Source organism: Ornithorhynchus anatinus, chromosome 2 (assembly GCF_004115215.2).
Source record: "Ornithorhynchus anatinus isolate Pmale09 chromosome 2, mOrnAna1.pri.v4, whole genome shotgun sequence".
In the NCBI taxonomy this organism is placed as follows: domain Eukaryota; kingdom Metazoa; phylum Chordata; class Mammalia; order Monotremata; family Ornithorhynchidae; genus Ornithorhynchus; species Ornithorhynchus anatinus.
This window is the reverse complement of record NC_041729.1, coordinates 26,337,909-26,353,381: the sequence shown is the minus strand read 5'-3', so window position 1 is coordinate 26,353,381 and position 15,473 is coordinate 26,337,909. Positions and strand designations below refer to the sequence as shown.

Genomic DNA, 15,473 nt, shown 5'->3' with positions numbered 1-15,473 from the left:
CCCTGCCCACGGTGAGTCGGCAGTCGGGTGTCTGTGGCGTGGGGCCGCTCCCGTCGTACGGCATGCTCTCCCGAGCGCCCGGTACGGCGCCCTGCGCGCCGAAAGGGCCCGATGGATACTCCCGAACCAATCTCTCCCGTTCTCCGGGACACCCGACGGATGCTTCGGCATCCTGGGCTCGTCGGGTCCTGCGGAGGCCCTCTCCTCTCCGCCCCCGGCTCCGCCCCTTACGCGGCTCTCCGGCCATCTTCTCCACCTGCCCTTTGTCCCTGGCCCAAAATCCGCTCCTGCTAGCCTCACCCTGCTGCCCGAACAGGTTTGAGGCCGCTCCGCCCCCACGCCCCACCCCTCGGGGAGCGGGGCCGGGCTCCCGGGCCCCGGACTAGACAGACGGCTCCGCCCGACACCGGAGGCGAGGCACCGGAGGTATGCCTGAGTCCCGTGTGCAGGTAAGGAGCGTCCCAGGCCTACCTCCGCTTTGTTCTTGCCTCGCCTCTCATTCTTGCCTTTTTCCCCATCCCACCCGCCCCCCGCCAACCGTCAGCAGTTGTTTTTTTAATGGTATTCGTTGAGCGTTCGCTCTTTGCCGGGCCCCGTGCCGAGCGCCGGGATGGATGGATGACAAGGCCGTCGGGTTAGACCCGGTCCATCCGCATCCCACACGGGTCTCGCGGCCTTTCCCGGGATCAGCTGTCGCCCGGTCTCGGTCCCCCTCTTCTCCCTTTCCCTCGCCAGCCATTTTTTCACCCTTAACCCCCGCCGCAGGTCGCTTCCCTTTCCCCCGGTTGGGTAGGACCCACTGAAGAATGCTTGGAGTTTCTCGCCCCTTCGGGGCGAAGGAACGGAGGGGTCGGGTGGGGGAGTCTCGGATGGAGGATCCCCCACCTTTTCGTCTCCCGGGTGCCCCTCCCGCCCGGTTAGCCTCGACGGAGGATTTCGGCGGAATTCCTCGGGCGGGCCGCATTCCTGAGGGCGGGCCCGGTGGGTTAGAATCGCTCCCGCTCCGGGAGGGAGAGGCGGATTGGGAAGGAGACCTTGTACCCGGGAAGCCCCCCGCCGCAACTCCTTCCTCCTTTCTCCCCCTCTCCGGCCCCCCCTCAGGCGATGGCGGGGGAGGAGGAGGAGGAGGGAAAGGAGAAGGCCGGGGAGGCCTTGATGAGCGTGGCGGTCGTCGCCCCCCCCGACCCGGCCCCGGGCCGCCGCGGCCGCCACCGCCTCCGCTGCCTGGCCGCCACCAGCATCATCTGCGGCTGCTCCTGCCTCGGAGTCGTAGCCCTCGTGTTTGCCGTCAAGGTGAGGGGCCGGGAGGGGTCCGCCGGCCGGGACCAAGGGGACCGGGCGCGCGGGAAGCTTGGCGAGGCCCGGCCGCCAGCCGGCGAATCGAGAGCGGGGTTTCATCCCGGGGGCGGGCGGGAAGGGAGATGGAAAAGAATTCGGGGAGTTGGCCGATCGGGGGCGGCGAGACAGAGAGATGAAGTGCCGGGCGCGAACGGGAAGGGATGACTACACCCCAGAGGAGACGGGAAGTCGCGGGAGACGACGGGTAGGAAGAGAAGCGGCGGCTGAGGGGGGCGGGGGAGGGCCTTCCTCGGAGGAAGAGGAGGAAGGGGGAGTGGGAGTAGAGAGGGGATGGGGAGAGCTAACTACGCGCGTGTCGTCCTCAGTCTGAGGAGCGGCGCAAGGCCGGGCGGATGGCCGAAGCCGCGCTGTGGGGTGGCAGAGCCCGGCGCCTGGCGCTCATCAGTATCGCGGTCTGGCTGGCGATCCTCGTGTTGGGGCCGCTGTTGCTGTGGCTCCTCTCTTACGCCATCGCCCAGGCCGAGTGACCGCTCCGACCTCGACCCTGCCGAGACCCGGCCCTTTCGGCCCGGCCCTCGGACGGACCCTGCCCGGGCGACTTGGCTCCGATGCTGCCCGGGGGGGAGGTTTTCGTCCCGGGAGCCTCATGGGGTCTGAATGGCTTCCCGTCTCGAATCACGGGGCGGGACTCTCCCCGCGCGGACTGAAAGGTTCCCCGCCACCGGCCCCGGTCGTGTCGCCCCACCGGGGCCACCCTGGGGGTGGCCCTCCCCACCTGGGAAGAGGCATCCGGGGCTGGAGAGAGACCTAAAATAGGATGGGAGACCTTGCCCGTCCACCGTCGCCGTCCGAGCCCCGGTGGCTCCGTGACCCCGCCGCGGAGAGACAGACGGCCCCGATTCTGGATTGATCCGTCCATCCCTCCGTCGAACGATCGGACGAATGTCAAAACTACTTTTGTAATAAAAGTTTCGGGAGGAAAAACACCCCTATCTGGCCCGAACATCCCTTCGCCTGCTGAACTCCAACTCTGACCCTGGAGCCGTTTACAGTCTTGGAGTCAGAAGGTCGTGGGTTCTAATCCCGGCTCCACCACTGGCCTGCTGTGTGACACAACTTCTCTGTGCCTCGGTCACCTCATTTGTAAAAAAAAAAAAGAGGGGGAATCAAGACTGTGAGCCCAGTGCGGGACAGGGACCGTGTCTAACCTGGTCAACTTGTATCTACCCCAGCGCTTAGAAGAGTCCTTGGCACATAGTAAACGCCTAACAAATACCGTTAAGAAAATAGCTGAGACGAAGCCCGGGTTTATGTCCTGGCTGGCCTACCGCATTCCCCAGGGAAGAAATTCTCACATCCCCTGCTAATTCTGTGATATCGTACTCTCCCGGGCGCACGCAGTAAGCGCTCCCTAAACGCCGTCGATTGATGGGTTGATTGACCAAAGGAGTATACGGAGAAATACGTATGAGGTGTCAGGCAGATTAGAGGCTGTTTGCCAGAATAATAGAGCTCTTTCAGTGGCCCCGGGTGGTTATACGACCCCTTTTTCGCTTGGTAACGGATGTCCTGGTAGCAGAAGGAAATGGGGAACTCGAAAGGCAGGTGAGAGATCAGGGCTGTGGAGGTAGCTCTGGGAGTCAATGATATTTATTGAGCACTTCATTCGGTCGTATTTACTGAGCGCTTACTACGTGCAGAGCACCGTAACGAGCGTTTGGGAGAGTACAATAAAACAATAAACAGGCGCAACGAGCTTACGGTCTAGAGGCGGGGAGACGGACATCAATACAAATAAATTACAGATAAGTGGGGCTGGGAGGGGGGAAGGACCAAGGGGGCAAGTCGGGGCGTCGCAGAAGGGAATGGGAGAAGAGGAAAGGAGGGAAGGATTCTTGGAGATGCTCCTTCAATAAGGCTATGAAGCGGAGGAGAGTCACTGTCGGATTTGAGGAGGGAGGGCGTTCCAGGCCAGGGGCAGGACGAGGGATGGGGCCTGTGGCCAGACAGGTGAGATCGGGGCACGGTGAGAAGGTTGGCAGTAGGGGAGCAGAGTGTGTGGGCTGGTTTGTAGAAGGACAGTAGCGAGGTGAGGTAGGAGGGGGCAAGTTGATGGACTGCTTTAAAGCCAGTGGTGAGGAGTTTTTGTTTGACGCGGAGGTCGATGGAATATGTGTGTGTGGACCACTGTCCTAAGCCTTGGGAGAGTACGCCGTAACGGGAACGTTCCCCGCCCACAACGAGTCCGGAAGAATGGTAGCTGGGGTCCTGTAGAATAAATGGGCTCCCTGAGAAAAGGGATGTAGAAGAGACAACACTTTGAACAGATCTTCCGGTTAGAAAAAGCAGAGCTTAGGCCTGGGTGTCAGAGGACCGGGGTTCTAATTCCACTCCTCTGCTGGTGAGCGTGGGCAAGCCAATTCCCTTCTCTGAGCTTCAGTTTCCCTCCTACGTAAGAGGGGCATTCAATCCCACTCCTTCCTACTTCAGTAGTATTTATTGAGCGCTTACTATGTGCAGAGCACTGTACTAAGCGCTTGGAATGAACGAGTACTTCGGCTGTGAACCTCACGTAGGACAGATACTGTTTCCAACATGATTACCTTGTACCTACCCCGGTGCTTAGAGCAGTGCTTGGCACATAGTAAGCACCTAACAGGTACCATAATTATTAGAGGGTAAGAGGACGAGATGTTCTTCCCCTCGACTCTATTTATTGCCATTGTTCTCGTCTGTCCATCTCCCCCGATTAGACTGTAAGCCCGTCAAACGGCAGGGACTGTCTCTATCTGTTGCCGACTTGTTCATCCCAAGCGCTTAGTACAGTGCTCTGCACATAGCGCTCAATAAATACTATTGAATGAATGAGAGGAGAGAGAGAGGAATAGGACTGATGAGAGAGACAGGAAGAGGGTGGGGAAAGAATCATGTTGGGGAAACCGAGACCAGACTCTTAGCTCCTTCTTGGCAGGGAACGTCTCTACCAACTGTGTTATAGTGTAATAATAATAACGATGGCATATGTGCAAAGCACTGTTCTAAGCGCTGGGGTAGATACAAGGAAGCAGCGTGGCTCAGTGGAAAGAGACCGGGCTTGGGAGACAGAGGTCATCGGTTCAAATCCCGGCTCTGCCACTTAGCAGCTGTGTGACCGTGGGCAAGAAACTTCACTTCTCTGTGCCTCAGTTACCTCATCTGTAAAATGGAGATGAAGACTGTGAGCCTCACATGGGACAACCTGATTACCCTGTATCTCCCCCAACACTGGTGTGCACCTAGTAAGCACTTAACAAATACCAACATTATTATTATTACAAGGTAATCAGAGTGTCCCATGTAGGGCTCACAGATTTCATTCCCATTTTACAGATGAGGGGACGGAGGCCCGGAGAAGTGAAGTGACTTCCCCGAAGTCACACAGCTGACCAGTGGCAGGAGCAGAATTAGAACCCACGACCTCTGACTCCCGAGCCCGGGCTCTTTCCAGGAAGCCTGCTTCTCCAAAGGGCTTAATCCAGTGTTCCGCACTCAGTAAGCACTCAATAAGTCCAATCGATTAGAAAGAGCGTCTACGACAAGGGAGGGGCGGACGGTTTCAAAGGCATCAGAGAGGTCTAGGAAGATCAGGACAGAGCTTCATTCATTCATTCATGCAATAGTATTTATTGGGCGCTTACTATGTGCAGAGCACTGTACTAAGCGCTTGGAATGTACAATTCGGCAACAGATAGCGACCGTCCCTGCCCATGGACAGGCTTGCAGTCTAATCAGGGGAGACGTTAATAATGTTGGTATTTGTTAAGTGCTTACTATGTGCAGAGCACCGTTTTAAGCGCTGGGGTAGATTCAGGGTAGCAAGTTGTCCCACGTGAGGCTCACTGTCTTAATCCCCATTTTTACAGATGAGGGAACTGAGGCACAGAGAAGTGAAGTGACTTGCCCACGGTCACACAGCTGCCAAGTGGCAGAGGCGGAATTCAAACCCATGACCTCTGACTCCCCAGCCCGGGCTCTTTCCAATGAGCCACGCTGCTTCTCTGCAAGATTTGGTCAGAAGGAGGTTAGAGTAGGCCTGACCCGGCCCTGTCTCGGTAGAGCTTAGGAAGCGAAAACCCGCTTGGAGGCGGACGAGTAGAGAGTCGGTGGAAGGAAGCGACGGCAGCCGGTGGTTACAGCCCATCCAGCGCTTAGAACAGTGCTTGGCGCATAGTAAGCGCTTAACAAATACCATGACTATTTGTTTAAACTGATTGGATGAGAATGGGAAGACTGCGCTGAAAAAACACACCCACACTTTGTGCCAAGAATCCTCTTGTTATTTATATGTTCCGTTTTGCTCTGCCGTCCGTCTCCTCCGTTTAGACCGCGAGCCCGTCGTCGGGCAGGGATGGTCTCTGTCTGTTGCCCAATTGCCCATTCCGAGCGCCTAGTCCAGTGCTCTGCCCATAGTAAGCGCTCAATAAATACTATTGAATGAATGAATGAATTTAACAAGACAATAGGGATACACAAATAAAATTCAGCTGCTTCCACCGAAGTACCGGGCGCATCTAAAAAATTGGACTGATGATCGATGGCAACATCAACGGCGATCCAGGAGACGCTCGGCGTATTTTAGCCTATCCTTTCTGGCGTCTAGCGGTTCGGACCCTGAACGTACTCAAGGAAACGGCACCCGTTTGCCGGCCAGGAAGTAACCGAAGTCTCCGTAAGGATGCGTAAAGGGGGTGTGGTTCAGGCTGGGAGCCTTGGCCCGTTCCGTCGCTTCCAGGTGCCACGCTTCCCACTCGGGGTCCAACCGCTCGTCGTGTCCCGCCTCGGCTGCTGCGTCGCCCTCCTCGCTGACCTCCCTGCCTCCAGCCTCTCCACTCCGAGTCCAGACTTCACCCTGCTGCCCGTACCGGGCTTCTGAAGAAAGCATTCTGCACGTCTCTCCCGGCCTCAGACCTCCAGTGGTTATTACCATTATTATCGCCGTTATCTGTTCAGACTCGCCGTGTGTCAAGCACGGTCCTAAGCACCGGGGCGGAGACGAGTTAATCGAGTCAGAGACGGTCGCTGTTCCACACGGTCTAAGTAGGAGGGAGCACAGGCATTGAATCCTTATTTTACAGATGAGGAAGCTGTGCACGGAGGAGTTAAATGACTCACCCAAGGTACCACAGCAGGCAATGAATCACAGGTGTGACTGTGGGCAAGTCCCTTAACTTCTCTGTCCCTCAGTTCCCTCATCCGTAAAATGGGGATGAAGACTGTGAGCCCCACGTGGGACAACCTGATCGCCTCGTATCCCCCCAGTGCTTAGAACAGTGCCTTGCACATAGTAAGCGCTTAACAGATGCCATCATTATTATTATGAATGAATCCTTGCCATTTATTGAGCGCAATTCAATAAATGCAACTGAATGAAGTAAACGCTCGAGAAACACCGTCAGCTGACACTGACTACCTGGTCCCCGGGACCAGCAGGAGCTTGAGTCCAAAGGAGGTTCGCCGTTTAAAATGAAATGGTTCGACGTGAAAGCGTAGGCCGCCGAATCGATATCCGCCAAGGGACAGGCCAGACCAGCTGAAAATTATTACGGCTCGATCCCAAACCGACCCAGGATCACCCTTTCGGCACCTCTATCTTTTTCTCTGCCTCTTTCTGTAGTCGCACAGAAATCCTATAGACGCTGCATTTGAGAAACTTCTAAATCGATCGATCAGTTGTACTTATTGAGCACTTAGTGGGTGCAGAGCACCGAGGGAAGCACTCGGGAGAGTACAATACGACTATATCACCGACCCGTTCCTTGCCCACAAGGAGCTTCCAGTCTAGAGGGGGAGGCAGATGCTAACATAAATCGATAAATTACAGATTTAGGAAAAACACGTAAGTGCTGTGCGACGGTTCTCCAAAAACGCATAGTCTTCCCAGTCACTCCTAGGAGCGGGGCCGTTAGGAATCTTGGTCCGGGAGGGCAGCAGGGCGGTGATCCGCTGAGGGGGGAAGGAAGGCCGTCTCGGGAGCGAATGAATCGATCGATCAACGGCGTTTATTGCTGAGATCTTCAATCAGTGCTATTTATCGTGTGCCTTCTGGGTGTAGAACATTGTACTGAGCACTTGGGAGAGTAATGATAAAAATAATTATGGTATTTGTTAAGCGCTTACTATGTGCCAAGCACTAAGTGCTCGGGTAGATACAGGTTGCCCCATGCGGGGCTCATGATTTTTAATCCCTATTTTACAGATGAGGTCACTGAGGCCCAGAGAAGTGAAGTGACTTGCCCGAGGTCACACAGCTCGCAAGTGGCGGAGCCGGGATTAGAACCCAGGCCCTCTGACAATCTAACAGAGTAGTTAGACACTTGCCCTGCCCGCGAGGAGCTTATAATGCAGAGAATTCCCTCAATCAATCAATCAATGGTACCTAATGAGTAATTATAATCATAATAATGTTGGTATTTGTTAAGCGCTTACTATGTGCAGAGCACTGTTCTAAGCGCTGGGAGAGATATAGGGGAATCAGGTTGTCCCACATGAGGCTCACAGTCTTCATCCCCATTTTTACAGAGGCGGTATCTGAGACCCAGAGAAGTGAAGTGACTTGCCCACAGTCACACAGCTGACAAGTGGCAGAGCCGGGGGTCGAACCCATGACCTCTGACTCTGAAGCCCGGGCCCTTTCCACTGAGCCACGAGTACTTACTACGCCAGAGCACTGGACTGAGCGTTCGGGAGAGGACAGTAATAATAATAACGTTGGTATTTGTGAAGCGCTTACTATGTGCAGAGAGCACTGTTCTAAGCGCTGGGAGAGATACAGGGTCATCAGGTCGTCCCACGTGAGGCTCACAGTATAACAGAGTTGGTAGGAGCTGTCAGTCTAGTGGGAGAGACAGAAGTTAATATTCATTCGATAGTATTTATTAAGCGCTTACTATGTGCAGAGCACCGTACTGAGCGCTGGGGCTTAAATTCCCTCCGGCACCTCAGCTGTCCGAGGGCCTCGCTCCAACCGGGTCCGGCGTGCAGAGGTGCGGCCCTGAAGCCCAACCCTGACAGATTTGAGGCGAGGCTACCCTTCCTCAGTGGAAAGAGCGCGAGCTTGGGAGTCAGAGGTCCTGGGTTCAGATCTCGCTCCGCCCCCGGTCAGCCGGGCGACTTGGGGCCAGACACTTCACTTCTCTGGGCCTCGGCCCCCTCATCGGAAAAAATGGGGATGAAGACCGGGAGCCCCCCCGGGGGACAACCCCATCACCTCGCATCCTCCCCAGCGTTTAGAACAGTGCCCGGCACATCGTAAGCGCTTAACAAATGCCAGCATTCTTCTTCAAGATAATAATAATGTTGGTATTTGTTAAGCGCTTACTATGTGCCGAGCACTGTTCTAAGCGCTGGGGTAGACACAGGGGAATCAGGTTGTCCCGCGTGGGGCTCACGGTCTTAATCCCCATTTTACAGATGAGGGAACTGAGGCCCAGAGAAGTGAAGTGACTTGCCCACAGTCACACAGCTGACAAGTGGCAGAGCCGGGATTTGAACCCATGACCTCTGACTCCAGAGCCCGTGCTCTTTCCTCTGAGCCACGCTGCTTCTGGCGTGAAATGGAAAAAGTGAAGCTGTGGCCCTTAAAGCTGTGGCCCTTGAGAGGTCACCTCCTCCAGGAGGCCTGCCCAGACTGAGCTTCCCCTTTCCCTCTGCTCCCCCTTCCCCTCCCCTCAGCTAAGCCCCCTTTCCCTCTGCTCCTCCCCCTCTCCCTTTCCCTCAGCGCTGTGCTCATTTGTCTATATTTTAGTACCTTATTTATTTTGTTCATGAGGTGTTCATCCCCTTCATTCTATTGATCGTGATTATTGTCTCGTTTTTGTCCATCCGTCTCCCCCGATTAGACTGTAAACCCATCACTGGGCAGGGACCGTCTCTCTCTGTTGCCCAGTTGTCCATCCCAAGCGCTTAGTCCAGTGCTCTGCACATAGTAAGCGCTTCAGTGACCTCATCTGTAAAGTGGGGATGAAGACTGTGAGTCCCATGGGGGACCACCTGATCACCTTGTATCCCCCCAGCGCTTAGAACAGTGCTTTGCACATAGTAAGCGCTTAACAAATGCCATCATTATTAACAAATGCCATCAGTATTATTACTATTATTATTCCCCCGATTAGACTGTGAGTCCGTCATTGGGCAGGAATGGTCCCTATCTGTTGCCCAGTTGTATAGTCCAAGCGCTTAATAATGTTGGTATTTGTTAAGCGCTTACTATGTGCAGAGCACTGTTCTAAGCGCTGGGGTAGACACAGGGGAATCAGGTTGTCCCACGTGGGGCTCACAGTCTTCATCCCCATTGTACAGATGAGGGAACTGAGGCCCCGAGAAGTGAAGTGACTTGCCCACAGTCACACAGCTGACAAGTGGCAGAGCCGGGATTTGAACCCATGACCTCTGACTCCAAAGCCCGTGCTCTTTCCACTGAGCCACGCTGCTTCTCTAGTTCGGTGCTCTGCCCCTAGTAAGCGCTCAATAAATCCCATTGAATGAATGAATAATAATAATAATGTTAGTATTTGATAAGCGCTTACTATGTGCCGAGCACTGTTGTAAGCACTGGGGTAGATACAGGTTAATCAGGTTGTCCCATGTGAGGCTCACGGATGAGGGAACTGAGGCCCAGAGAAGTGAAGTGACTTGCCCACAGTCACACAGCTGACAAGTGGCAGAGCTGGGATTCGAACTCATGACCTCTGACTCCCAAGCCCGGGCTCCTTCCACTGAGCCACGAATGAATGAATGAATGAATGAATGAATGAATGAATGAATGAATGAATGAATGAAAGCAGGCCCTGGCCCTTTAAGAGCGCCTCCGCCCAGCCCGCACACCACTTCCGGGTTTCTCCTCCTCGCCTCGCTCCATTGGCTGCCGCCCTCCCTCGCCCCGCCCCCCGGCGGCGGATCTGAGCGCTGATTGGCGGGACGCCCGGCGCCGCCCGGCGGCAGCGACTCCCCGAACCGTCCCCCTTGGCTCCCATTGGCTGAGCGTCTCGCCGTCCCCGCGCGGAGGGCGCTTGTCATTGGCGGACGTCACCCCGGGCCACCACGAGGGGGTGGAGCCTGAGGCCGCTCTCCGCTGCCGCCTCCCTCCCTCCCTCCCTCCTTCCTCTCCAGTCTCCCCAGTCTGTCTCCCCAGTCTGTCTCCCCAGTCAGTCTCCGCAGCCCCGACCTCGGCCCGCCATGACGCTGGACGTGGGGCCGGAGGATGAGCTGCCCGACTGGGCTGCGGCCAAGGAATTCTACCAGAAATACGACCCCAAGGACATCATCGGCAGGTAGGACCGGAGGCCGGAGTGGAGGCCGGGAGGCCGGGGTGGAGGCCGGGAAGCTGGGAGTGCAGGCAGGGAGGATGGAGGCTGGGGGAGGAGGCTGGAGTGGAGGCCGGGGTGGAAGCTGGGGGTGCAGGCAGGGAGGATGGAGGCTGGAGTGGAGGCCGGGGTGGAGGCTGGGAAGCTGGGGGTGCAGGCAGGGACGGTGGAGGCAGGGAAGATGGAGACTGGGGGTGGAGGCAGGGAAGATGGGAATGCAGGCGGGGAGGATGGAGGCTGGGGGAGGAAGCTAGAGTGGAGGCCGGGAAGCTGGAGGTGCAGGCAGGGAGGATAGAGGCTGGGGAAGGAGGCAGAGAGGCTGGTGGCGCAGGCAGGGAGGATGGAGGCCGGGGGTGGAGGCGGAGAGGCTGGAGTGGAGGCAGGGAGGCTGGGACCGGCCGGCAAAGAGTTGGGGACGAAGGTGCGAAGCCTCAGAAGCTGTGGGCAGACGGACGTGGGGAAGGGCCTGCAGATCAGGGAGGCCGCGTGTCTCAGAGGGAAGAACCCGGGGACCGGAGATCGGGAGGCCGGGGCCCGAAGCCGGCCTCCGCCGCTTGCCCGTACCGCATGACCCGCGGCCGGCGAGTTCTCTCTGCCTTCGCCTGTAGAATGGGAACTGAAGTAATAATAATAACGACGGTATTTGTTCACTGCTTACTATGTGCCAAGCACGGTTCTAAGCGCCGGAGGAGATCCAAGCTCATCAGGTTGTCCCACGTAGGGCTCCCAGTCTTCATCCCCATTTTCCAGATGAGGTCACCGAGGCCCAGAGAAGTTAAGTGACTTGCCCCCGGTCACACCGCTGACAAGCGGTGGAACGGGCATTCGAACCCACGACCTCTGCCTCCCAAGCCCGGGCTCTTCCCACTAAGCCACGCCGCTTCTCCGGCGGTCCCCCGGTCTAGGGAGACCGACCCCATCGCCGGGGCCCGAATCTGTTTTTCGCAACGGGGAGGGGTCCGGTCCGCACGCCGCCGCCATCGCCCCCATCTCTCGTCCAGGGGGGTGAGCTCCGTGGTGCGGCGCTGCGTGCACCGGCCCACGGGCCGGGAGTTCGCCGTGAAGATCATGGAGGTGACGGCGGAGCGGCTCAGCCCCCAGCAGTTGGAGGAGGTGCGGGGGGCCACCCGCAGAGAGACCCACATCTTGCGCCAGGTCGCCGGCCACCCCCATATCAGTGAGGCTCCACCCCGACCCCGGACATCCTCTCCCCGGGAAGGGGAGGGGGGCGACTTACAGCCGCTTGAGGCCCAGCCCCCGACGTCCCCTCTCGCCTTCCTCTTCCCCATCGGTCGCGTTTATTGGCAGTTAAGTGTGCGCAGGGCACTGTACTAAGCGCTTGGGACTCCCTAATGGGCAGGGAATGTGCTAATTCTGTTGCGTCGTGCTCGTAAGCGCCCAATGGATGCCATCGATCGAGAGGGCGCAATACGACGGAGTTGGAAGGCACCTTCCCCGCCCACTCGGACTCTCGATCGATCGATCCGAGGTATTTATCGAGCACTTACCTTGTGCCGAGCGCTGCGCTCATTGTTTGGAAGAATATAAGGCAACAGAATCGGCAGCCGCATTACTTACCCATAACAAGCTAACAGTCTAGGGGGGGGGCGACAGACACTAATGTGAATAAATAATTTACGCTCTATAGATTGATTCACCCTAAGGTACCCTGGCCTCTTTCTCGCTCAGTCCCCCCTCATTTAACCTCGGCCCCAAAGAGGAGCACCCCGTAATATGTTCTCTCTCGGTTTTGCTCTCTTTCTCTTTTCCTCTCGGGTCTCTCTCTTTCCCTCTTTCCCCAGTCACCCTCATCGATTCCTACGAGTCTTCGACCTTCATGTTCCTGGTGTTCGACCTGTGAGTAGCCCTGGGTTCGGGAGCCTTTTCTGCCCACTTCCCTCGCCCCCACCCCAGAACCCTAGCTCACCTAGGTCGAAGCGGCCCCGCCTCTCCATACAAGTGTGTTTCTGGCTGCATTTCTCCCCACACCGCCTGCCTCCTATCTCCCCGCCATCCCCTCCGGTGTCACCCTTTCCCACCTGCGTTTTTGGCCCCAAAGCTTAGTGCTCCGCGTAGAATAAGCACTCGGGAAAGTTCTGTCGCTGCAACTTTCCCTCCCTCAGCATGCGTCGCGGAGAGCTGTTTGACTACCTCACCGAGAAGGTCACGTTGACGGAAAAGGAGACCAGGTAAGTGATCTGGGGACTCTCTGAGGGCCGCCGGACTCTTCTGCGGGGGAAGAAGGGTCCCCCAGTTGGGAGAGGGTGGAAGGAACAGGGAGGAAGAAGGCTTCGATGTACCCGAGAAAAGGGATGGCAGGGCCGTGGGGTGGGGAGTGGGGGGGTCTCGTGTCCCAGAAGGAGGAGAGAAAAGAAGGAAATTGGCTGCTGGGGCAGAAGAGAAAGCTTCTCTCCCCAGATCGATCATGCGGGCCGTGCTGGAAGCCGTGCGATTCCTTCACGACAACGACATCGTGCATCGCGACTTGAAGCCTGAGAATATTCTCCTTGATGACGAGCTGCGGGTCCGCCTTTCCGACTTCGGCTTCTCCTGCCACCTGCAGCCTGGGGAGAAGCTGCGAGGTGAGGTGGGCCGTGGGAGCCGAGGGGCCCGGGCCCCGAGGGATACAGGCCGGGAGACGAGGGCGCTGACACCCTCCCCGTCCCGTGCAGAGTTGTGCGGAACGCCGGGATACCTGGCTCCCGAGATCCTCAAGTGTTCGATGGACGAGACTCACCCTGGTTACGGCAAGGAAGTCGATCTGTAAGTGCGCTTTTTTATTAATATGATATGAAGCACTTATGGGTCGAGCGCTGTTCCGAACGCCGGGGTAGATACGAGTTCATCAGGTCGGACGCAGTCCCCGGCCCATATGGGGCTCCCGGGCTAAGTTGGAGGGAGAACAGGCATCGAATCCCAGATGAGGAAACCGAGGCCCCGAGAAGTGAAGGGACTGGCCCGAGACGCCACGGCAGCCAGGCGGCAGAGCCGGGATAAGGACCCGGGCCGTCCGACTCCCGGGCCCCGCCGCTCCTTTTGATTTTCCCGACCGGCCGCTGCCGCAACCCCCAACCCTGGCCCCGCTGTCCTTCCCTCCGTAGCTGGGCCTGTGGGGTGATCCTGTTCACCCTCTTAGCTGGCTCCCCTCCATTCTGGCACCGCCGCCAGATGCTGATGCTGCGGATGATCATGGAGGGCCAGTTCCGCTTCAGCTCGCCGGAGTGGGACGACCGTTCGGCCACCGTCAGAGATTTGGTGAGGCTGAGGGACGGAAACTCCTTAGCCCGTGGGAGCGGAGGGAGGGCGGCGAGCCCCGCGGGGTCTCGGGATGACTCGCGGGTCCCGAACGAGCGAGACCCGGCCGGGCTCCGTCTTCCCGTTGGAATGTTGTTCCCCTCCTCTCCGGAGCACGGTGGGGTGGGTGGCCGGTGGCCCCAAGCGGGGGCTTTTAGACATAAAGCGCTGCTGCCCCTGAAGAAACCTTCCCTCGAAGCTGGGTGAGGCCTTCCCCTGTAGCTCAACGGTGCCCGCGCAGACGTGCGCCCGCCCGTCGCTCTTAGAGCCGGAGGGTTGCATTCTTGGGAAACGTCACGTGCGGTTTATCGAGTCGCGGCGGCCCCCCCGAGCCCAGCGGGCTCTCCGGCAGGAGAAGCTTCTCTGCCTCCCTCCCAGGCCCTAGCCAAATTGCACGTCGAAACCCACGCTGCACTCGAATGGAAGGTACTCTCTATACGCAGCCACGTCATCACCCTCCCCTCAACCCCGTTTCCCTTCCTATCCTCACCCCAAGCCCGGGCCCCCTTCCCGTCGACGACGACCACCCCCAGCTCTCCAGTGCGTCGCTCGGCGTTCAGGCGTCCTGGTCGGAGCGAGCAGTGGAAATGGGTCTGTGGAACGGGTGACCACGGAGCACTGGCCTCAAGGCGCCGGTCAGCAAGCTAGCGGCAGAGGCCCCGGTCCCTGCCCTCGGGGAGCTTCCGGGGCCGACTGGCCCCGATTGCCTCCAGCCTGGGGCCCTGCTGAGTTGCGGGGGGAAGGAGGTCGGCTGATGGATCTGCCGGTTCCCCTCAGATTACGCGACTACTGCGGGTCGAGCCCGCGGAGCGGCTGACGGCAGAGCAGGCCCTGCAGCACCCCTTCTTCCAGCGCTGTGACGGCAGCCAGACGCAGAGCCTCCGCCCCCTCCAGCGCTTCAGGGTGAGGCCCCCCAGCAAGAATGAGGTTTCGGCCTCGTTTCCCCACCCCCCCAACAATCTCACCTTCCCTCGAAGCGGGGTGAGGTCTTCCCTCCGGGCTGGGAGACAGCTACCGCCTCCTTCCTTCCCCCTCCTCCCCCTCCACCATCTTGAGGGCCTCCCTTCTCGGCCCCTAAGCCCCGGGCCTCCCCCGCGTCTGTCTCGTAGGTGGCGGTGTGGGCGGTGCTGGCGGTGGGCCGGGTGACTCAGGGCGGCTACCGCCGGGCCCGGCCCTTGACCAAGGCGGCCCTGCTGCGCGACCCGTACGCTCTGCGGCCGGTGCGTCGCCTCATCGACGGCTGCGCCTTCCGCCTCTACGGGCACTGGGTGAAGAAGGGCGAACAGCAGAACCGGGCCGCCCTCTTCCAGCACCGGCCCCCCGGGCCCCTTCCCGGCTCCGGGCCCGACGAGGGCGAGGGGGACGTGGTCCGCGCTACCGCCGACGCGCTGCTGTTGCTCGGCTGAGGCGGCTCTTTCCCCGGCCTCGGGGGACCCGGGTGAGCCGCTTCCAGCCGTCCCGGCTACCCTCCGCCGCCGTCAGGGACCGAAGCCCGAGGACCAAGCTCCTTCTCCCCTCCGTTTCCGGACTGTGGAGGTG

The 15,473-nt window shown here is 58.5% G+C and overlaps 2 protein-coding genes across 3 annotated transcripts; both read left to right on the top strand.

The window, feature by feature from the left end:
* Window positions 1–1,087: 1,087 nt before the first annotated feature.
* On the top strand, window positions 1,088–2,291 carry TMEM265 (transmembrane protein 265). The gene is made up of 2 exons (XM_029057721.2): window positions 1,088–1,293; window positions 1,665–2,291. The coding sequence occupies exons 1-2, from the start codon at window positions 1,105–1,107 to the stop codon at window positions 1,824–1,826; spliced, it is 351 nt and encodes a 116-aa protein (XP_028913554.1). The 5' UTR covers window positions 1,088–1,104; the 3' UTR covers window positions 1,827–2,291.
* Window positions 2,292–10,440: 8,149 nt separating this feature from the next.
* Window positions 10,441–15,473, top strand: PHKG2 (phosphorylase kinase catalytic subunit gamma 2). Of its 2 annotated transcripts, XM_029057704.1 has the most exons (9): window positions 10,441–10,607; window positions 11,642–11,817; window positions 12,443–12,497; window positions 12,764–12,829; window positions 13,059–13,222; window positions 13,313–13,403; window positions 13,742–13,895; window positions 14,712–14,837; window positions 15,044–15,473. In XM_029057704.1, the coding sequence occupies exons 1-9, from the start codon at window positions 10,513–10,515 to the stop codon at window positions 15,338–15,340; spliced, it is 1,224 nt and encodes a 407-aa protein (XP_028913537.1). In that variant the 5' UTR covers window positions 10,441–10,512; the 3' UTR covers window positions 15,341–15,473. The 2 variants fall into 2 exon arrangements, with proteins under 2 accessions (XP_028913537.1, XP_028913538.1); XM_029057705.1 differs by lacking the exon at window positions 11,642–11,817 and having other exon boundaries at window positions 10,449–10,607.